General features: G+C 62.8%; 1 protein-coding gene across 4 annotated transcripts in view; it reads right to left on the reverse strand.

Annotated features, from left to right (window-relative positions):
* Positions 1 to 22,389, reverse strand: part of NFIC (nuclear factor I C) — a 64,717-nt gene extending 42,328 nt beyond the window's left edge. For 2 of the 4 annotated variants that reach the window (XM_025861036.2, XM_025861035.2), the window contains exons 1-2: positions 16,000 to 16,161; positions 5,985 to 6,516 (exon numbers count right to left, since the gene is read on the reverse strand). In XM_025861036.2, coding sequence (XP_025716821.1) covers positions 5,985 to 6,516; positions 16,000 to 16,029 — 562 coding nt within the window. In that variant the 5' untranslated portion in view covers positions 16,030 to 16,161. Of the gene's footprint in view, positions 1 to 5,984; positions 6,517 to 15,999; positions 16,164 to 22,234 lie in introns of those variants that run through there. The other 2 variants (XM_025861034.2, XM_025861033.2) reach the window with 2 other exon arrangements.
* Positions 22,390 to 22,620: the final 231 nt, after the last annotated feature.

A 22,620-nucleotide genomic window follows, 5' to 3' on the forward strand; every position in this document is an offset into this window, starting at 1 on the left:
TCGTTTTGCAGAAGAAACAGAAGTAGAAAGATGGGTACTAACTTGCCCAAGGCTGCCCAGCGGGCCAGAGAGCAGAGCTGGGACGGGAACCGCAAGCACGTTGAGGGTAATAATCACTGTTATTATATCACCATAGCTGATATTTTTATGAATTATTTATCGTGACACGATACATATAGAATACGTTACTAGTTATCATTAACGGCAACAAGTAATTGCTTCCGTGAGGGTAAAATACACAGCATAAAATTCACCACCATAACCGTCTCTAAGCGCACAGCTCAGCGGCGTGAAGCACACTCACACGGCCCTGCAGCCACCCCCACCCTCCGTCTCCAGAACTTTCCATCTCCCCACAGGGAGACTCTGTCCCCACGAAGCATGGACTCCCCACCCCCTGCCCCAGCCCCGGCTCCCACCCTCTCCTCTCTGTCTGTGTGGACGGGACTCCTCTGGGGACCTCCTGGGAGTGGGGTCCTCCTGCGGGATGTGTCCTTCCGGGTCTGGCTCCTCTCACTGAGCCCGGGGTCCTCGGGGCCCGCCCACGTCGTGGCAGGTGTCAGGGTCCCTTCCTAAGGCAGTGACGTCACTTACCCAAGGGCCAGGCAACACAGGAGGCATAAGGTTTGAACCTGGGTTGACCGCGCCCCAGCACTGCCAGCGCCCCCCTTGGGCTCCCGGCCTGCTCTGTGAGCAGAACCCTCACCTGTTGGGTGTCTCTTTGCTGCTGACCATGAGCCTGGAGGCCTGCCATCGCTATAAATACGCCGTCAGCTGGCGTCTGGGCCTCACCCCTGTGCAGCCACCTTCCCTGCACAGACAGACGGCCCGTACACCTGGCTGCCCGGCCCCGGGGGAACCCAGGCTGCCAGGAGCCCCTCACCCCTCCACCGCCCAGACACCTGGAGTGGGTGACACGGCCGGCTGCCAGTGGAGAGCCCATCCTGGGTCAGAGGTGCCCCTGTGGGCTCCCTGGGTGGGAGAATGAAGCCTAGGGTCTCAGAGCAGAACTGAGGTCCCCCCCCCCCCCCACTGACTGTCTCCTGGGGCTGGGGAAGAGGATCCGGGAAGGGACCGAGCATTTATTTAGTGCTTCCTGTATGCTTTTTGAGGATCACTGCCTCTGGTCCTCAGTGCGGTGGACGCAGTTCTCATGCTCCCCATTTATAGATGGGAAAACCAAGGCTGGGGGCGAGAATGCGTCTCACATGGCCTGGAGCAAGCATGGACACAAACTGCCGTCCGGACCCAGGGTGCGCTTGATGGTGACCCTGGCCCCCAGGCTTAGTCACGGTGGGCTCTTCAACACAGTTCACCGCTATTCATTCATTTATTCACTGTGTATTCAGCACCAACTTTTTTTTTTTTTTTTTTTTTTTGTAATCGGCAGCACAACTGGGAGGGTGCGGATGTCACCTGGTAACCTCCAAAGTGTTTTTCAGGTTTTTTTTTTCCTTTCAGGGTTTGGAGGACTCAGGATCCTGTGGGTTCTAATTCTGCTCTGCCTCTCAGGGGCTATGTGACTTTGGGCAAGTGGCTGACGGTCTCTGGGCCTGTTTCCTTACCTCGTGCATGGGAGAAGGTAACAGTCTGTCTCTCGCAGGATGGCGGAGAGAATTAAATGAGCTAAAATGTGGGATGAGCTCAGAACCAGGCTCGCAGTGTCTGGCACACGCAATATGTGTTTGCTGCTGCTGATGTTGCTATTGCTTGCTTCCCGCTTCCATCCAGCAGGGCTCGGGGACCCTCCCTGGGGCACCCTGGGGAGCCCCTCCAGCAGCTGCAAGCTTCCCAAGCCGGCCCCTGCCCACAGCGCCATTCTGGGAGGTTGGCACCGCACAAGGCGGGAACGGGAGGCTGGCCCGCGGCAGCGTCAGCAGATGGGCACCATCTGGGCTGGCGGCTCGGGGCGGGCTGGCAGCTGCTGGAGCGGGCGGGCCTGGCAGCCCCTCCCCCGCCCAGCCCTGGCACCGCGCCCGCCCGCGCCTCAGGTTTCTCAGGCCGCCGGAGGGGGTGGGGAGGCCTGGCTGGGCTTCAGGGCTGGGCCAGCGGCTTCCCTCTCTGGGCCCTGGTTCTCCCAGGCTCCCTCCCAAATGCAAGGCAGGTGGAGGAGGGCCGGGCTTGCCCGCTCCTGGCCTCCCCATCACCCTCACCGGGAAGCCACGCGGCAGGCCTCGCCTCCCCCTCTGAAGGTCCCCAGAGGCCTTCCTGCTCTGCTCCTCAGGCTCTGGGCCATGCCGGCCCCTGGGCCTTTGCACTGGCTGTGCCCCCATGCCTGCCGCACTCACGCAAATCCCTCTGTGGCTCCCTCACTTCCTTCAGGCCTCATCCCAAGAGCCACCTCCTTGGGGCCTCCCTCCCTCCTCACTCTTCTCAGTCTGGGGCGCCCCCCTCCCCACCCCTCTCCACACCCTGCCCCTGCTTTGTTTTCCTGCCGTTGTTCTTATTCACTGAACTGTGAATTGTCGGGTTTCTGGGACCCCCACTCAGTTGCACCCCACCCACTGCACCCATTTAGCAGGCAGCCCCCTGTGCCCCAAAGCAGAGCTCACATCATCCCCTCATCATGGTCCCCCCCCTCCAGCTGGCCCCTAGGCTGCCCCCAGGGCACACACTGAGGCCAGCCCCTGGAATCAGGGCCCTAAGGGCTCCAGATGGATGCCTGAGGCAGCCAAAGTCAGCCCCAGGAGGCGCCCCAGGCTCTGACCGGCCTGGCAGCCCCAGGGGTGAAAGGGCCTTCTCAGATCTCATCCCCATTCCTCCAGCCCTCCAAAGAAACCTGAGGATGGAGGGCTGGGAGCACCCCTGTCCGTCCACCTGACCCCCAGGAGAGACGGCTCCCCCAGGGGCTGCCAGGCCTGTCCTAGGACGGGGCAGGGCTGAGTGTGGTGCTTCCATGCACGTCTGTCTCCGGCTGTCTGTCTGTTCTGAGGAGCCGTATCTGATGCACCAGCTGTCTCCCCATCTGACATCGGAGGTGCTAGCCTTGCAGCTGGAGGGGGCGCCCCACCCCAACATCCACCCTGCATGCACATCCCTAGAGCTCCGTCCCCAGCCTCCTCATCAAATCCCAGCAGCGCTGGTTGAAGGGGGTGCTGCGCTGCGGCCCAGGCCGCGACCCCCTCCAGCCCTGGGACCCACAGACAGAAGGAGGAGGGTGGCGGGCGGCCAGCTCTCTCCGCTGTCGGACTGACACCTGCCTGACCAAGAACAGAGATTTCACTGGGACCCAGAATGAGGCTGGGGGTCCTGGAGGGCAAACCCAGCCCACGGGAGCCTAGAACACAGCCCCAGCCCCGAGGTGCCAACAAGGCTGCCGGGCTGCCCACTTTGTACCCCACGATTCACCTCCCCCCTCTTCCACCACCATCCAGGGTGGAGGGCTGGGGGCTGTCGTCAACAGCAGCTGCCTGCACCCACATCCCCCCCTCTGCCCTCCCTTGGCTCTGGGACCTTGGGCAGTCAGGCCCTGTTTCCTTCGCCGGCCCTGGTTCCTCACCTATGACATGAGTACAACAGTGATTCCTGCCTTGCTGGGCTGTGGACAGAATGGGAAAGAAAAAATGCCCAGCAGAGAGAAAGTGGAGTCAGGAGTTAGGGTTCTGAAGCATACGCAGGAGTCTTCCACACGGGAAAGGCCTGCCTGGCATGGGGAGCAACAAGGCACAGGCATGGAATTGGCAAATGGTAACCGTGATCAGGATGATAGCAGGGGTGGGGGGGGAGAGGGGGGTAAGAACAGGGGCCCGAGGAGCCCTCGCCCCAAGCCTGGTGTTTCCTCGTGCCCCCGTGAGGGTTGTCTGTTGAGCACTCACCACGGGGACCCAACCAGGCAGCTCATTTGAGCTTCCCATTTTAAAGGCAAGGAAAGAAAGCACAGAGAGGTGCAGCGACTTGTCTCGGATCACCCAGCTGGCCAGCAGCTGAGTCGGCTTGGAATCGGCCCTCCCCTCACGCCCAGCCCAGCTGCGGCTGGGTCGGCCGGGGCCAGTTTGAGCAGGGGTTCCCCGTGGGGATGATGGAGCCCGCTGAAAGCAGGGGCGGGCACGGCTTTGACCTTCCCCAGCCTGCGAGCGAGGAGGCCGATCAGGCTGGCTGGCAAAGGCATGGCAGTGGGACACAAAGGTGTCTGGGGAAGCCTGGAGGCCCAGCCTGCCTGCTGAGCCGAGGGGGGAGGGGGCCGGCTGGGGGAGGGGAGGCGCCTGGAGATTGTGCTGACACCGGCAGAAAACTCGCTTCAAAATTTTATCAGCTCAGCGCGGAGGAGGTGGGGGCAGGGCCAGGCTCAGAAGATGGAAGTGGTGGGAGAGGCCTGGACCAGCATGGTAATGCGTCTGCAGCCCCCAAGGCCACCCCTGCCCCCTGCCCGGGACAGCCAGTCACCTTGTCCACCCCTCTGCCTCCTCGGTCCCTAAGGCTGCTCTGCTGCCAGCCCCAGTGGGTTTGTGACTCATGGGTGGGGGTGGGGGCAGAAGAGGGTCAAGGTCAAGGAACCAAGGTCAAGACTGGGAAACCGGCCCACCTCTCCCTCCCACACACCCTGGAGACTGGGAGCCCTACAACCTCATCTAATCCTTACCCCATCACTAGGAGAAGTGCGGCGGTTATGCCCATTCACAGAGGAAACAGAACCGTGATGTGTCCAAAGTCACACAGGCTGCAAAGGGCAGGGCTACGCGTGGCCTCTGGGCAGTGAGCCCTGAGTCTGTCGCCGCTAGACACCCCCCCACCGCCCCTCCCACAGCCTTCCTTCCGTCTGTTTCTGGTAGTGTGCACCTGTGGGATCTGCCGGGGCTGGGCTTGCAACCTGGGTGTACCCACTGGACACACTCATGCAGCCCCCAGGTATGTACCCACATGTGCACCAGACTCAGCCCGGTGGGGGGTGGTGCTGGTGGGGTATGCGGCATGTGACCATTGGGTTCTATGAGCACACCTGACTCTGTCCACACTAAGACATTCCCAGCTGACACCTGCCACGTGGCAGACCAGCGTTCACATGCTACATGCATGATCTGGCGACTCCCCCGGGGGCCTCATCCAGCTAGGGACTCTGATAACCTCCATCTGACAGACGGGGGAAACGGAGGCCCAAGGTGGACACACAGCCAGGAAGCAGCAGGGCCCACCGCCCTCCCAGCCAGGCCCGGCCCTGGGCCACCAGCCCTGCTGACATCCAGAGGCTGGGCCACACATCTGCCTCTACATCTTTGCGCAGGCTGCCGACCCTCTGGGACACCCCACGCTCAGCACTGTCCAGCCACCCCGTAGAGCTCAGCTCTGCCGCACCACTTTCTCCAGGAGGCTGCCATGGGTTTCCCCACCCTCACAGACCCTGCTGGCCTCCATGTGGGGCACTGACCATGGAGCCAGCAAACACCCAGCTAGAACAGCCAGAGCCAGGGACACAGGGGACCAGAGAGGGTGGTAACCTAGCCAAAGTCACACAGCACCCAGCTTCCCACTCAGCACAAAGGTGGGACCTGTCAGGCCTCTGCTGAAGGTCTGAGAGTTGATCAACTAGCATTCACAGCACCCAACTCCAGGGTTCTTTCAGCTTTTCCTGGGGGGGATATGACTCTCTCTGCCATTGGTCCCTGTCCTGTCCTCACCCCTAATTCCCAACAAGGCCTTATGTTGCCCCTCGGGCCTCCTGGGACAGGGTCTCATCTCCGGAGATCTCAAGGGCCTGCCTCTCACCTTCAACCCCCTGGACGCACCGCCTCCCCGTTCAGACTCTCCTTGAACCGTACCTCTTCCCCTTAGACCTTCACAGCACCGGTGCCGGTCCCGCTCCAGCGCAGGCCGGCGGGCCCCCTCAGCCCCGCCCACTGCACCCGCCTCCCGTCTCGGTCCCCACCTGAACCACCACCCCAGCGGGACGCGCGAGTGGGCCGCCTCCCCCGCGCCACGGCCCCCCCCCCCGCGCGCACATCTCCCCCCCCAACCCCGAGACCCTGGGCGCGCGCGCCCGCCCGCCTCACCTCGCTCGCGCACGAAGTAGGCCAGGTAGAGGTCGAGCTCCTTGACCGCCACGCCGATGTGATGCGGCTGCACGCAGAGCACCGGGTGACCGCATTGCGCCGCCTTGACCAGGCGCTCGCCGTCGGTGCTCTCCAGCGGGATGCCCTTGAAGAGGATGACCATGACCAGGTCCAGCCGCCACACCTTGTCGGCCTGGCGCAGGCAGTCGATGCGGCGCATCTTGCCCTTTTGGTCGGGGTTGGAGAGCACGCAGCCCGGCGCCTTCTTGCCGGTGATGGCCAGCACGAAGTCCTCGCGGCACTCGGGCCGGATGTCTTTGCGCAGCTTGGCCAGCAGCCGGGACGCCCACTTCTGCTTCACCTCGGCCTTCTCGCCCAGCAGCTCGTCCTTCACGGCGCGCTCCTCGTCCTTCGACATGCGCTTCTCGTGCTTCTTGAAGTACTTGCGCTTCCGCGCCTGCAGGTTGAACCAGGTGTAGGCGAAGGCGCGCACGTGGGGCAGCAGCGCCTCGATGAACGGGTGGAACTCATCCTGCAGGCGCGAGAGGCCAGAGGTCAGGGGGTGCTGGGGACCGTGGGCCCACTGCCCAGCCCGGGAGACTGAGGCCTGGGGGCCCCAGGAAGACCCCCAGGGAGGGCCAGGCGCCTGTGGGCAGGGGGTGCACTGCAGACCTGCTCACCTCCTAGGGAAAACTCGAGGCCAGAGGGGACACCGAAGCGTATGGGGGAGAGGCGTGAACTCCTTGCCCGAGTGGGGAAAGTGGGGAACCTGGGGCTTGGACTACGTGGGAGGCGCAGGCCAAGGCAGAGGTTCACGGAGGGCTGTCTTGAACTCCAATGTACAGACAGGCCAAGCTGAGGGTGCCCAGGTGCTTGATGGGGGCTAGCCCATTGTACAGACGGGGAAAAGTGAGGTCAGGAGAACGGGGATGTTATGGCCCTATTTGCTGTCTACTAGGACGGGGGGGGGGAGCAGCAAACCCCAGTCTGAAAGCCTCTTAAAGAAGACGATGAGTATTCCATTCCATTGCATCTACTCAACTCAGTGCCGTATCGCCAAACTAGCCCTAGACATGACACACAGATGATGGACATGGCTGCGTTCTGATAAAACTTTATTTACAAAAACAGGTGGCAGGCACTGGGCCCCAGGCCTGTAGTTAGCAAACTCCTGCACTAAAGTATGAGCTCCAGGGGCGCCTGGGTGGCTCCGGCGATTAAGCGTCTGCCTTCGGCTCAGGTCATGATCCCAGGGTCCTGGGATCGAGCCCTGCGTTGGGCTCCCTGCTCAGCGGGGAGCCTGCTTCTCCCTCTGCCCCTCCCCCTGCTTGTGCACGCTTACTCTCTCTCTGACCAATAAATAAATAAAGTAAAATAAAAATAAAGTATGAACTCCAATGTCTAGAGCAGGGCCAAGCATACAGAGGCTGCTGGATGGCTGCAGGAGAAACCAGGCTCTGAGAGTGTCCCTATCAGCAAAGAAAGCTGACACCGGATTGTGGGGGGAGCAGTCTGAGGGCTGCCTCTACTGGCCCTTGGCACAAATTAAAAAAATGAGGTCTAGGGGGTCATTCCCATAGACCAGCTGTGCAGAAAGGCCCCGCAGAGGTCCATGGGCCAGGACTAGGGCAGCCTAGATGTCAGAGGCTGCTGGAAGGAGAGGCTCCTGCGCAGACCCACTGTAGGGGCTGAGGAAGCTGAGGCCCAAGAAGGCAAGAGATCAGAATACACGAGAGAAGGGGAGCTGGCCTTGGGGGGTTCAGAGCTGGGGAGAGGGGCCCCTGGGGCTGCCCCCCCGACATACCCATTCAGACGGAAAATCTGAGGCCTGGGGAGGCTCTGAGGCCTGGCCAGACCTGTGACTTCAACCCCCGCGCCCCCCATCCATGCCTAACTGGTGTTGCTGGGAGGCCACAACACCCATTTTACAGATAAGGAAACTGAGGCCCCAAGAGGAGGAGACCGAGTCATGAAGGACATAGCACTGTCCCCATGAGAACAGCAGCAGCCGTGGCCGGGCCCCCCCGAGAGCAACACGGCGCCATGGGAGACCCCTGCCCCCTCCTACGGGGGTGGGAGGGCTGTCTCATCTCTCCGCTTCTCATCACGGGGAACCAGCTCTGCAGAACATCTGGGACCTGGTTTCTCACCCTCCAGGAGAAACGAAGACAAAGAGAACCTTGGGCCCCACGTCTCCGCTCTTGCCGGGGCCGTGCGGGCTTCCAGAACAGGAGTGCTAGCTCTTCACAGGATATGAGCCCCGTTCCCTGCCCAGCTCTGGAAAGGCTGCCCTAGACTCTTAGTGTTATTGTTGACATTGTTACAATTATTCCGGTTGCTTACAATCTCCCAGGACGCAGGGGAAGGCCCAGGGCTCCGCGACCCACTGCTTGATGGGATCCAAGGCCCAGACAGGGGCGGAGACCCGACCTGGGGGTCCCACGGGGTCTCAGGGCCTGTGTGAGGCCCCGAGCCCAGGCCCCCGAGGCCTGTGAAGGCCATCGGCCACTTCCTCAGAACAGCCTGGGGTCTCGGGGGAAACAGCCGTTCTGGGCTATCAGTCTGCCTTCTGGCTGGATGGGGCTGAGCTCCGTCCCACCTCCAGGCCTGGACACTCACAGGGACCCCCGCCCCGTATGCTCTCAGGGCTCTGTGCACCTCTGGCCGGGGAGGAGGGGGGGCGGTGAGGGGGTGGGGGGTGCCGGGGTGGGGGAGGGGAACGACCTCAGATTTCACCTATTACTGAGGCTCTGAAAATAGCCTCCCGCCCTCACCAGGGTGGGGCGGGATGGGGCTCAGCGTATGGCAGACCAGCTCCCCACTCCAATGTCCCCCAAAGTGTGAGTCACCGCAACAGCTGTGGCAGGCACTGGACCTCAGGGCTCTCTTCCGCTGCCCACTCCCCCAACCCCGGCTGGCCTGCTGAGGCCGAGGGAGAATGGAGGGGGGCCCATCTGTGGCCCGTCCCTGTCCAACCTCCACGGGGCTTTCCTGTGCCTGAATGCCACCTGACAGGCCAGCCCCAGAGAAGGGGAGTGACTCAGCCAGGGTCACACGGCCGGTCAGCAGAGCTGGGACCAGAGCCGGGGCTGCCTGGCCGGAGGGGCTGGGGGTGGGGAAGCGAGAGAGGCACAGGTCGCTGCCCCCCGTGGAGGGGACGCCAAGGTGGCAGGAGGCCAAGGCAATGGTGTTGACGCTGGGCCATGGCTGCCACCCAAGTTCTGCTGCTTTACTGGGGCAGCGATAAGAGGTAGCTGGGAAGGGGCAGCTGGATGGTCAGCCAGCAGGGGCCGACTGACAGGTCCCCAGACTCCTCTCCTTGAACCCTTTTCTCTCTGAACCCCTCCCCTGGCCCTGGGCCCCGCCCCTTCTCTGTGCCCTACTCCCTCCGGGCCCACTCTCAGGAAAGGTGCCAGGGAGGCGGGCAGGGGCGGGAGCCCACGTCACCAGTGACCCCAGCTGGTCCGGGAGGAAGGAAGACAAACAGTTTGTAACTGGGTCATGGACCTGCTGCCCTATCCTCCCTTGTCCTCCCTGGGAGGTCAGCCCAGGTGAGAGGCAGGTCTGTCACTCTCTTTGTCCCACGAGACCTGCCACAACCAAGACATCTTCCCCAGGGCACCTCCCAATGCCCTCACTGGCTGACCAGGCAAAGGAGACAGTCAAGGCAAGCCAGATCCCGAGAATCCTCCCAAACTCCTACACATCCCTCAAAGCCCTGTCTCCAGTGTTCCTTCTCCCTCAGGCAGCCTTTCCTGCTCTCCTCAGGGATCCCCCCAGACCTAGCCTGGACCACACAAGCTGGGGTTCGGAGTCCGGCTCCATTGCTACCCCCCCCAAATCTGAGGCCCAGGGCTAAAGCACCCATTTGCCAAGCAGACTCTGCAAGGGAATGAGGTTGGATGACAAGGGCCTCCATTTTCACCCTCTGTCTGACCCCAGAACAAATCACTGCTCTGCTTTGGGTCTCAGTTTCTCATTCTGTACAACGGGCAGAACGGGATACGGCAGCTGTGGGGTGTTGGGGGTTTTTGTCAGTTCCTGGTAACCAGAGAGGCAATGCTGGGGGGAGGGGGACCGAGGCCAGGCCGTTCCCAGAAATGCCACTTGGCTCACTGGGACTTCCTGGCCAAAAAGGGCAGCAGCAGCTGGGAGGTAGACACCTGGGTCCAAGCCCTTGCTGGATGGGCTGGACCATAAAGCTCCTATTCACAACCACAAGTTTTCCAGGAAGGATTCTCTCTCCCTCATTTACTCAGTGACTCACCAAACGGTACTGAGAACTATCTTACCACCTCCTAAATTCGTATCACAAACTCTTATGTGCCCTTCAAAGCCCTGGTTCCAACGTCTTTTCCTCTAGGTTAAGGCCAGGTTAAGTGGCAAATAGCGGAGCCCATATTCAAACCCAGGTCCATCTGGCACCAGTCAGTGTCCCTAACCTGAGGTAATTCCTCCCCTCAAGCTCAGAGCATCACAGCTTAGGCATAACTCCCACATAATGAGGGCGAGATGCATTTGCTTGTTCGACAAACATTTATTGAGTGCCTACTGTGTGCCAGCTCCGTGCACGGTGCTGTGGGCCCAGCAGTGACCCGGGCTCAGTCCTCACCTGGATCCTGATCTGGGGCAGGGATGGATGTGAAACAAGCCGACAGATATGCAATAAAATGTCAGTTTGAATAAAGCGCTCTGAAGAAATTTAAAGGAGTTTGGGGAGGGCCAGGGAATGCCTTAGGGTTGTTTTTTAGCTGGTAGTGGTCAGGGAGGGTCTTTCATAGGAGAGAACACTTGAACAAAGGCCTAAAAAATGATGGGCCAGGGTAGGAGCTTTCCAGAGAGTAAAAACAGCATGTGCCAAGGCCCTGAGGCAGCACCGTGCCTCATGTTTTGCGAGAACAGTGAAGAGGGTGATGTGGCTGAAACAGAGTGGATGAGAAGGCGAGTGGAGCGGGGCAGGGCAGGGAGGTGCTGGGGGCTGGTTGTGCAGGGTCTTGTGGGCCCCTGAGAGGAATCTGGGTACACAGAGCAGTGGGAGTGAAAACTTCCCATCAAAGCGACCGGGGAGTCTGAACCCTGGATCTCCTGCCTTCCTTCTCTGTGCCTTTGTGTCCCAGGAGGATGACGGGGCTGAGCCAGAGGGCCAGGGTGTGGGAGAGAGAGTTATTAGAGAGACAGGGCGCGGGGTCCTACCTTCCAGAGGCTGAGCATTTACTGAGCTATCAACTCTGCAAAATAGGGACTATCCTCACGCCTGGTTTCTGGAGGGGGAGACTGAGGCACTGAGCACCGAAGCCACCCACCCAAAGTCATGCAGCCAGGAAGGAGCCAAGCTGGGGCTTGAACCTGCATCCCTGTGACCGTGGACCTCCGGACTCCTCAGCCCTGCTCCTGGGCCCTTCAAGCACATGGTCTGGCCCTGTCGCTGGGACTCCCCAGAGATGCCCATCCTGTACCCCACCTGCTCTCTCAGAATCTCGTGTGACTCCCTTCCCCTGCTCGGTCCCAGGTCACGGGCCACCTCCTTCTTAGCCAAAGCGGCAGCCTGGCCTGGCCCGGCCCCTGGACTGCGGCCCCTCCAGGACAGGGATTTGGTCCTTCTTGTTCACTGCTGTGCCCCCAGCACCCAGATCCCTGGGGGAGCAATCCCATCCTCTGCCTACGTGACACCCATCCAAGCACCCCACGCGACAGAGGATGCTGGCACCCCCACAGGTTTGGCCAGACTCAGGAAGACCCTGGACAAATCCTTAGGGCTCACAGCTGTTCCCATCACCCAGCCCAGGGCCTGGCTCCTGCTGGGCAGACAGTGACAGCATGAAGGGGAGGGTACGCTGGAAATGCCTCCAAGACATTTAACCCAATTATTAGTTTAGCGACCACCATAATCACAGCCACATTTATTTGGCACCCACTGTATACCAGGCACTGTGCTGAGGGTGAAGCCTCGGAGGAAGGAATGACTGTACTCCACAGTTCACGTGGGCAGAGAGGGAGGCTCAGAGAGTTCCTTCTCTCGGCTGGCAGAACCGTCCACTCATTCCTTTGTGCAACAGATATCTGTAAGCGCCTACTGTGTGCCAGGCCCTGCACTGAGCACCTCACGGGGGTCCTGCCTCCCCGAATCCTCGGGTGGCGCGAGCAGCGGAAGATGTGCCGTTGACTGCATTTCACAGTGAGGACAAGGAGGCACGGAGGAGTTAGGTGCCCTGCCCGGCATCACGCAGCCGGGAAGCCAAGAACTCAGTTCTGAGCCTCCTGAGCAAGACCTGCATGCAGATCTGAGGCGCCCTGCCTCGGTCTCTGCCTCCGGGACCCCCATTAGGGCCCATCGGAGGCGGGGCAGGGCTGTGTCTTCGTGGGTGAGGTGGCAGTGAACACACACGTGTGTGTGTGCATGTGCGTGGGTGTGGTTCAGTCCCCGGGGAGCCCCCTCACCCCTGCACGGGGCACCGCAGGTCCACATGCCCCGACGGGAGCAGGCAGCACACGCGTGTGCGGGTTGGTGTGGACATGGGCATTCGTGTGTGAGGGCTGCGTGGGGCAGGGGGACCCCGGCCGGGGTGAGTGTTTCCCATCCATTTGGCGTGAGACAGGGAGGAGAGAGAGACAGAGACAGAGGGGGGGGGGGGGGGAGACAGGGAGAGGGAGGAGGAGAGAGAGAGGGAGGGAGACAGAGAGAGAGAGAGAAGGAGAGAGAGGGAGAGGGAGAGAACGCTGACTCGCCAGAATCCCAGCTTCGTGATTTACAAGGCGCCTGGCCCTGGCGCTCGCTGAGGCACCCCTGCCTCCGCAGAGAAGGGAGGGGGGAGAGACACAGGGACAGAGCCCTGGAGCCAGGCTGTGCTTTTTGCAGGAGCCGAGCAGAGGCATCACCACGGGTGGGGGGCGCACACAGGGAGCGCCCACCTGCCCAGGCCTGCCTCAACAGCCCAGTGGGGGCAGTGGCCCCAAAGCCAGCCTTGCCCGCCATAATGCTGTGCCACCCGGGGCGGGCCCTGGCCCTCTCTGGTCTTGGCCCCTCTCCCAGCCCCCCAAAGCCCAGGTCAGGCCTAGACCCCACGACCTCCTGCCCCCGCACCCCACCCCTACGAGGCATTTAAAAAAAGTACCTGCTAAACCCATCAAAAGTCAGGGCCACCCTCGCAGCCTCGGTCTCCCCACTGGAGAAAGGGCTGTAAGAGGGGTGCCATACTGAGAGGGAGCGTGGGGCAGAAATGAAGGGAGGAATGAATGAATGAGGGAGGGGCCCTGGCGGCTGGCGTGGCCGCAGCCTCGGCCCCGGGGAATCCTCGGCACTGCAGCCAAGAGGGATTTGGCCCCAAACCCGGAATAACTAACGTGGCGGTGTGGCGGGTGGAGGGAGGCAGGGAGGGAGGCCCGGAGCAGGGCCAGAGCGGGGAGGCCAGCCTTCCCGCCGCCAGGATTTATGGAAGTAACGGCTGTTCCACACAGTTCCTCTTAAGAGTAAAAGTGAAAAAGCGCTTGAGTCACCACTGAAACAGGGACGGGGCTCCCAGAATCCTCCAGGGCCGCCGCCGCCACCACCCCCCCCCCCGGGGGCGGGCAGGGCCGGGGGCACCGGGGCGCTGGCACCGACAAGGATCCGGGTCGGATCAGCTAAAAGGGAGCTATTTTAGGATGGGCTCAGGTTGTAAAATTAGTCGGGCAAAGGCGGGAGATGGAGGCCCAGAGACAGGGAGACACACGGGAGAGATGGAAAGGGGGAGAGAGACACACAGAGACAGGGAGAGACAGACCCAGAGATCGAGGAGAAACAGAGAGACCGGGAGAGGGAGATGGAGATGGTCAGAGACGCGGGGTGGCGGCGTGCTTAGAGAGACTGAGCCAGCCAGCCAGGAGTGCAGGTCCTGTGCGGGCAGTCGGGGTCCTCCCGGGGGGGGGGGGGGGCCCAGCCGGGGATCCCAGCCCAGGCTGGGTCTGCAAGGAGCTCTGGGGGATCACCCTCAGGCTTCGGGGAGCCTGCCAGGGGGTCCTGGGGCTCCCCTCCTGGGGGGGGGGGACGCAGGAGCAGAGCAGGGGAGGGGAGCCCCTGCATTTGGGCCACTCCATCCTCACCCTAGCCCTGGGAGGGGGGCTCTTGGGCTCTCTCTGCCTCCTGTCCACCCCCGTCGCTTGCCCCGAGCAACCTCAGGTAGCGTTCACTGTCCACCAGGAGCCCGCCTGGCTGATCCTTGCCCTGCTCCTGGGGAGGGCCGAGCCAGGCCCCATGAGCACACATGCTCACACCAGGGCTCGGGTTCTCACTGCCACCGCCTCTCCTCTCGGCAGCAACGTGGATGAAGGCCTGTCTCCCGAGGAGTCCTGATGGGGGAATTCCAGGGCTCGGTGACAAAAGGCGGCCTTCCAACCTCCTCCCCTGGAATAGCCTCCCTGGCTCAGCCCCCCTGTGTGGCTCTCGGGAGCTGGCAAGCGCAAGAAGGGCAGAGGGGGCGGGGGCGCCCACAGCCACCCAGGCCACCCCGCAAGCCCAGAGACTGGGAGGCCCAAGGTCACGCTGCAACCCTCACTAGAACCCTCCTTGCACCCGGGGAGCTTTAGGGCAGCTGGGATGCAGAGGTGGGGCAGCAATGACAACTTCCGGGGGGGTCCCCAAAGTTGTTCAGAAAGGGAAACTGAGGCCTGGACAGGAGCAGGGACTTCCCCAAGGTCACTAGGGGATCATGGGTAGGACAAGCCCTGAGACCCCCCCCCTCACTTCGCACCCACCCTCTCCTTTTCTGGCGGGAGCCAGGAACTCCCCAGTGCGGCAAGAAAGATTCTACCATGAATGAGGGGGACCCCAAGATCCTGAATAGTGGACCCTCTCCACACAGACTGGCAGCCCCTGGGACCCAAGCTAGGCATCCACGTGCTCCCCATAAGGGAGAGAGAAGGGAGACCGGACACCCAGGCTCCCGCTGGACTCCCAGAGTGCTGCACTTTGCAGTCTGGAGGCCACACTGCCCCTCTCTCCAGAGCCTGCCTTAGTCCTCAGGAGAAACTGAGGCCGCAACCCCACTGGCCTAAAGACACATGAGGACATGGGGGGAGCTGGAAGTAGACCAGCGGGGGGGGGGGGTCCCAGAGGGAGCTGGAGGAGAAAAGAAGTCCCCGGTGTGCGGCCTGGGACAGGGGCAGCCGCCCCCTCCTCACACATCCCCTTGCCCATTGCACAAGGGCTCAGCCCCGGACAGTCTGGGAGCCTGGCCAGGGGTGAGAGGCTACGGGAGGGGGGCAGGGGCAGGTGCCGGGCTGGCGAGGGCGTCCGCAGCGCCGCAGTGCCCGGGCCAGACCCCGGAACGCCCGGCCTCCCGGCTCCTCCCGGCGGCGGCGGCGGCACAACAATCCAGAATCGATGCGGCGAAAATATCAGATCGGTGTGGGGGGGGGGGGGGGGGGGGGGGGAGACCGAGCCGGGATGTCAGCGCGCCCCCTCCCCCCACTGCTGGCGCCTCCAACTGCGCGCGCCCCCCCCCCCCCCACGCACAGGGGGCCCAGTGGGGGGGGGAAGGGCGTCCGGAGGGGGGGGGGGCGGGGCACAACCTGGGGGGGGGGGGGGGGGGGGTCACTGTCTGGGGAGCACATCCGAGGGATCCTCTCCTCCACAGTGCCGAGGGACCCAGCCAGAACCCTTCGATTCCTCCTAGAGGCAGGCCCGGTCCGGGCGGGGGGTCACGCAGAGGCCTGCCTTCGGCTCCGCGGGGAGGGCGCCCCCAGACCTTCCCGGGTTGGGTGGGGGCTAGCGTCCCGCCAGCCTGCACCCCGAGTCCCGCGTCCGCGTGGGGGGAGAGGCCGGGGCGCCGAGGGCGGGGCGGGAGTCCCGAGGGAGGGTCGGGGCGGGGGGGGGTCCCCGGCCCAGCCCATCCCCCACCGGCCCCTGGCCCGCGGCGGGGGCACCCCGGCGGGGCGGCGGGAGGGACGCGCGCCTTTCCCGTCCCGCCTCCTCTGGCTTCCCGACTCCGGGGCCCGGCGGCGGGGGGCGCGGGGGGCGCGGGCCGAGCGAGGGGCGTACCTGGGTCAGGCAGAGCGGGGACGAATACATCCCGGGCGCGGCGGGAGGCGCAGGGCCGGCCGGAGCGGGCGCGCTGAACTTACTGAGTCATTTTTCCAAACCCCCCCCCCGCGGCCGCGGCCGGCGCGCTCCTCGCCGCCTCCTCCCTCGGTCTCCCTCCTCCCTCCCTCCCGCGCTCGCTCTCTCTCCCTCTTCCTTTCCTGTCCCCCCTCCCTCTCTCCTCCTCCGTCTCTGTCTCTCCGTGTCTCTGTCTCTCCTCCCTCTGGCAGCCTCCCCCCCTCCTCCCCCCAATTTCCCTCCCCTCCCACCCGAACCTCCCACTTCTCAACATCCAACTTTCAAAGAAACGAGGGAAAAAAGAGCGCGAGCGGGGAAGGAAAGCCGCTCCCCCCCCATGCCCCATGAACCCCCATCATAGCTATTATTACGAATTACGAGCCGCCCTGGTCCCGGGCACCGGACAGGAACCAACCGGCCGCGCAGAGCCCGGTCGCCACGGGTCCTCGAGGACCGCCCACCCGAGTCAAGTGGGGAGGGGGTGCTGGGCTGTTGTTGGACACTTTGGGGCCGGTGGTGGATTTTTAGGACCCCCCCCCCCTCCCCGCGCTGGCCGGGAAGTTGGAGAAAAGAGCCAAGTTGGGGGGGGGGGGAGGGAAAGAATGAAGAAGTGACGTGTGCAGAGGCCGGCGCCAGCGCGCGTCTTTCCCCTTAAAGATGTACAACCCGGGGTGCAGGGCAGGAGTGGGGGGGTGTCCCACAGCATCCTCTCCCCCTGCTCCCCCGAGAGCCAGACAGGGGGCTGCAGTTCCCCCCTGGCACAGGGGCTGGCTCCAAGTGCACTCTTCTCCACCCCACCAGCCCCAAAGGTCCCAACTAACCCGAGAGCCTCCAGGAATCTGCTCTCACCCCTTCAGTTAGCACCAAAGGGGAACTGGGTGTGTGTGGGGGGTTGCTTTGGCATCCCCCATTAGTCACCCCAACATCCCAGGAGGATGTGTCCAGAACCTCAGGCTGGCCAGATAAACCCTTGCAGCCTCTTCTCTGGGTGTCCAGTAATTCCTACTGAGCCTAGGAGTGTGCCCATTTCACGGATCTGGAAGCTGAGGCACGGTGAGTGGCTTGGCGCCAGGCCACCTGGCCCCAGAACCCACCTTTCTAAAGCTCCATTGTTCTCCCTCTAGACGAACTGGGCACAGGCCTGACCTCCCCCAGTCTGTGCCCCCAGCATGCCTGATGACCATGACTTCAACCCTTCCCCTTTCACCCTCTGAATCCTCCCAGCTTCAACTGCTGAAGCTCCCATTCCCACCCCACAGACTAGGGTGATGTGTCCCTTCTGCCCCTTGGTGTTGTCCCCTGTAAAGTGCACTAACAGTGCCCACCCATGGGGTCCATGGGCATAAGGATAATGACACTTAGCAGAGCCTTGACCTTGGGTCAAATGTGCACCGAGACATTCTTAGAAAGCCTGATGATTTTGATTTGTCTCTCCCGGTGTCCTGATGCCAGATGATACCCTTCTGCCAACTTGGGTAATGGGAGGTGCCAGGAACCCTATTATTCTCCCGTGTTACAGGGAGGGAACAGGCTCAGGGTCCCAGGGCTAGACTAGGAGGGAGCAGGGCTCCTACGGAGCACGTATTCCCTGGGCCACACTGACCCCACTGCATGTGGGTGTCGGTTATTCAAACAAACAGTGCTTAGCACATCATGAGCACTTCACAAATGTTTGAAAACCCCTTGGCTGTCAGGCGGCCCCGTGGGGGGGGTGCATTTAAAACCCCAGGATGAATGGGGAAAGTCAGGTGTCTAGGAATCCAAATGCCAACATAACATAAAGCAATATTTTATTATTTTTAAATGGCCAGGAACACAGAGAGCACAAGATTCCGAATTCACAGACATTTAAAAGTCACACTTGACTGCAGAGGGTTCTCCCAGCTCAGCCCCCTCATCCCCGCCCCGCCTGCCACCTGAGCTCCCTTCCAAGGTGAAGTCTGGAGAGCACAGACTGCCCTTCTCAGAGCCTCAGTCTCCACATCTGTAAAATGGCAACAGTGCTGGGACGCATGGAGGAGGGTTGGAGATGGGAGTCCTGAGGTCACCTGTGTGACCACTGTGGGCACAGTGCAGAGAGTAGAACCTTCTGCAAATTCCCGAACACCAGTGGACTGTCACAAATCTATATATTCTAGTTCGGGTAGGAGGGGCCCTGCGGCGCACACAGTAGGTCCACAGCTGGCCCGCTCTAGCTCAGGCTTGCAGCCTGGTCTACGTCTCCTCCAGCAGCAGCTACACTCCTGTGTGCCTCAGCCTCCCCTCGGTGAAAAAGGGCGAAGGTAGTTTTCACCCCCTGGGTTATTATGGGTGAACAAGGGACTATTTGGGCTGAGGTCAGAACAGTGCCTTGCACCGGGCAGTTATCCGAACAAAGCAATCGGTGGATTTGGACCTACTTGTGCAAGGGTCCAGAAGGGGACCGGGGGGCATGATTTAGCTCTGGGCACTTTGGAGCACAATTTACCTCATTGGTTAAAAAATTAAAAATGCACTCTCCTTATCATTCATTCTGCCTTCTCTCTAACTGTCCCTGATCCAGACGCACAAGCGTGTTGACCACTACTCTACCAGTAATGGCGACAATTTGGGAACAGGCCACTGTGTCCCTTTGTGGAGGGCCAGATCAGTAACGCCAGCATGGGCACAGGCTGGAATACTACGCAGCTCCATAAAAGAACAAGAGGCTCCCACCGGCAGATGTCTCTGAGAGACACACAGCGGGGAAAACAAGCTGGAAACCAGGGATTCTCACCCGAGGGTGCTCTGGATCATTCTCGGCTGGGGCTTGGGGCATCCTAAACACTGTGGGGGAGGGGTGCTGAGCAGCATCCCTGGCTGGAGCACCCCCAGTCCTGACCACCGCAGATGTCCCCAGATACGGCCCAGTGTCTCCTGGGGCAGACGAGTCCCTGGGTGAGACCACCCCCACTCACTGTAAATGCTGCAAGTAGACTCAAGATCTCACTGGGGATTGTTTTTACAAAATATGCAAGCATCCTTTATAAGACTATGTACCTGTTACATGTGCAATGGTTCAGACGAAGCTGAATGAAACCAGAGCATCCCCCGGAGTGGGGACCCACACAGGTAGGGGTGATGACGCAGGTTGGTTTTCACTTGGGATACTTTGGTATACTCTTTAGATGTGCACGAATGGTTTGTCTCATTAAAAACAAACTTTTTAAAAAGTGCGTGGCCTTCACAGAGCAGCTCAGGCAGGGACCAGAGGTGTCCACCTAGTAACTCCAGAGTGATCACCCCCCCAGAGAACAGAGGACACAGCACCGTGCCAGGCCTTGGGAATGCACACTTGGGACAGCGTCACTCCTCCTCAGCCCTTGTGTGTTCCCATTTCACAGAGGAGAAACAGGTTCTAGAAGGGGACGCTGAGGTCTTTGGTCTTGATAAGTAAAGGCAGGACAGGACACAGGGCTGGCAGGGACATGCAGCACATACAATGTGCCACAGAGGGACACGCAGACATCTACACTATGCCACACAGATACTCACGTCACACGAATACACACAGTCACACACCAGTGACACAAACACATAAAGATTCACCTGAACGCAGGCCCACCCACAACCACGGACGTCCCCCACACCTGGCCTCAAGCATCCCGACAGAAGGGCACCCAGGGACTCACAGACCCGCTCAAGTGCACACACAGCCATGACCACAACACACATACACTCCTTCACAATCACACACTCATACCCAGGCACAACCATACACACCTACGATCACCCCCACCCACAAGCAGAACCCCTCCTAGTATCCCTACGCAGGCCTGGGGGCACATATGTGAAATAACCACATCCCTGCCCCTCCCCCCTGGCAGTCCCATCGACATCCCCCCCTGCCCCCCCCCCCAGCCGGGCTCAGAGCTCTCCAGGTGGGGCTGGAGGTGGGGGTGGGTGGGGGTGGGTGGGGTGGCTCGTCTCCACTCTCACAAGTGCAGGTGCCTGTCCACGTGTGGCTGTGTGGGCACCTCTGTGTGCGTGGCGTTATGTACACCTGTGTCATGGGTGTGAATGTTCCTGCGCCGATGTGTGCCCCTGCACTGGGTGGGGGACGAGGAGAGAGGCTTGCACTGGGGAGGGCAGCCCAGGTGTCCCACTCCACAGGAGTGTGGTGGGAGTGTTGTGTTTCAGCGCTGGGGGCGAGCGCAGGGGAGGGTGAGGACTGGCAGGGGGTAGGAAGTTTACCAAACTATGGGACTCTGAGGGTTGGGTGCCAAGGTATCCCTGTGTCCATGTAGGACGCCTTTTTCCCTTTCCCAAACAGCCCCCCAAAATGGGATGCACGTTCAAAGAAAAAAGCAGAGACGCCGTCCTGGCCTTGGTGCTTTTATATTTAGAAAATTATATAAAGTGCCCTGGTGTGGGGGTGGGGGTGCAGCGGGGATTCCCCTGCAGGGGAGAAAACAACACTTTGTGCCCGCCCCTCGTAGGGGGCAAGTGCAGGGAGGCAGGACTGGGGGGGGGGTGGCTCCCAGCAGAGAGAGGGTGAGGGGGTTTCCTTGGCCACCCTCCTGAGCCCGACCTGGCCCGCGCGCTTCTGTAACCGGCCATCCCTCGGGACCTCCTCCGCCGCGGTGTGGGGGGACCCCCACCGCCCCGCCTTCCTCCGGGGCAGGCCCCCGCGCACGCGCAGCCCCTGGCGGGAGAAGGCGCTGCCACCGTGTGATCGGGTCCCGGCGCCACCTCGCGCCCGGTCCTCAAGCCAGGACCACCTGGGGCCTCGCGGACGGGGTACCCCGAGTCGGAGGGAAGTGGAGGGGACAGCGTGTGGGGGGTGAGATGAGGGGACAGAGTTTTGGCATGGTAGAGGAAACATCCGTCCCTCACTCAGCAACCCCGGTTACAGGAAAAAAGGAGCGGGGCGGGGGGGCTGAGGGACAGTGTAAACCCATCCCCAGGAGGAGTCCCTCTGCGCTAATCACACGCACACAGCGACACCCAACTGTCCCCTGGGACACAGGGACACGACACAGTTCCCCACTCACCAGCAACCCCCTAACCGCCACACATTCACATGGGGACACCCCACGGGTCACCCAGGGACATCACGGCCCTCGGGGACACACAACCCCGCCGTAGAGCTTCACAACACCTTCCCACAGGGACGCACGGTTACCCAGACACAGACACTGTCCCTTAGCCGCACAATGCTCTAAGACACACGCAACAAAACACACACAGCCACGTGGATGTGCAGACACACACAGACACATAAAGGAGAGGACTCGACGCCTCGAGACCCACGGACCCATGGCCAGAGACGGGACCACCCAGCCGTACAGACACGCGGGCGCATCCCCGGCTTCCCGTGCTGACCCGTTTGGGAGCACAGAAGCCCCCAAACGCACCCCTCGAGTGCCGGATGCCACCGACGCCCGCGGACTGGACACCGGAACCCTCAAGTGCAGCCACCGACGCCAGCGGGCCTGGGGCGCGCCGGGCCGAGACCCGGTGACCCCTCCCGGCTGGGACCCGGCGCGCGCCGCGGAGGGGCCGGGGTCGACCCGGAGGCGGGGCTCAGGCATCGCAAGGGCAGGCGGGGTGGCGGCCCCCGCGCGGCGCCGAGCGCAGCCGCCCGCCCGGCTCCAAGTTCAAGGCGCCCGGCGGCGGCCGCTGCGCGCTCTCCGCCCCTCTCCGCAGCGGCCATTTTCCGCTAGCTGGCGCGCGGCGCTTGCCCGGGCCGGGGCACCCCGCGGGGGCCGCCGCGACCCCCGCCCCGCACGGCCCCGGGCGGGCGCCCCCTCCTCGGCCCACGCTCCCCCGCGGGCTGCGCGCTCGGGGGTCGTGCGCCCCGGGCCGCGCCCTCCCGCCTCCGGCCGGGCCAGAGAGGAGGCGGGAGCCGGGTCTGGGGGGGACCCTCTCCCGGGAGCCCCGCCCTCCCCGTTAACTCCGCGGCGCCCGCCAGGGGCCCCCCACTTGGGGTCCCCCGCTAAGCCCCGCGCGCCAGCTCCGCCCCCAGCCGTGGGGGGGGAGGAGATCGGCGGGCGGGGGTCCCGCAGCCGCGGGCGGTGTGTGGGGGGTCCCCGCCTCGAGCCCCTCCCCTGGGCGGCCCCCGCCCCCTGCCCCCCCCGACCTTGCAACTTTCGCCGGGAGCCCACGCACCACCCCAAAAACTCCCCGGGCGAAAACGAAAGTGGGGGCGGCGACGTACCATGGCGCTGCTGCGAGGAGGCGAGGCCGGCGCCGGAGCGAGCGCGCTCGGTCCCCGGCGAGGGGGGGCCGGAGGCGGCGGGAGGAGGCGGCGAGGGAGGGCGCGCGGGGGAGGGAGCGAGCGCGCGAGGGAGGGGGCGCGCCGCGCCCGCCCCCCCGGCCCGCAGGACCCTCCCCTCGGCCCGCCCTCCCCCCGGCCCCGCGCGCCGCCCGCGCCTCAGGCCGCTCCGCGCCCCGGCCCCGGCTGCGGCGGCTCCGGCTGTGGCTCCATCCCCGGCCCGGCCCGCGCGAGGGGAGGCCGAGCAAGCGGCCGCCGCGGCGGGTCGTGGGGCCCAGGTCGGGCTGGCTGCGGAGGAAGCGGATCCACCTTCGCCGCGGCGCGCGCGC

The sequence above is a fragment of the Callorhinus ursinus genome, unplaced genomic scaffold (assembly GCF_003265705.2).
Source record: "Callorhinus ursinus isolate GAN/ISIS: 27379988/994484 unplaced genomic scaffold, GSC_fseal_2.0 scaffold77, whole genome shotgun sequence".
NCBI lineage: Eukaryota > Metazoa > Chordata > Mammalia > Carnivora > Otariidae > Callorhinus > Callorhinus ursinus.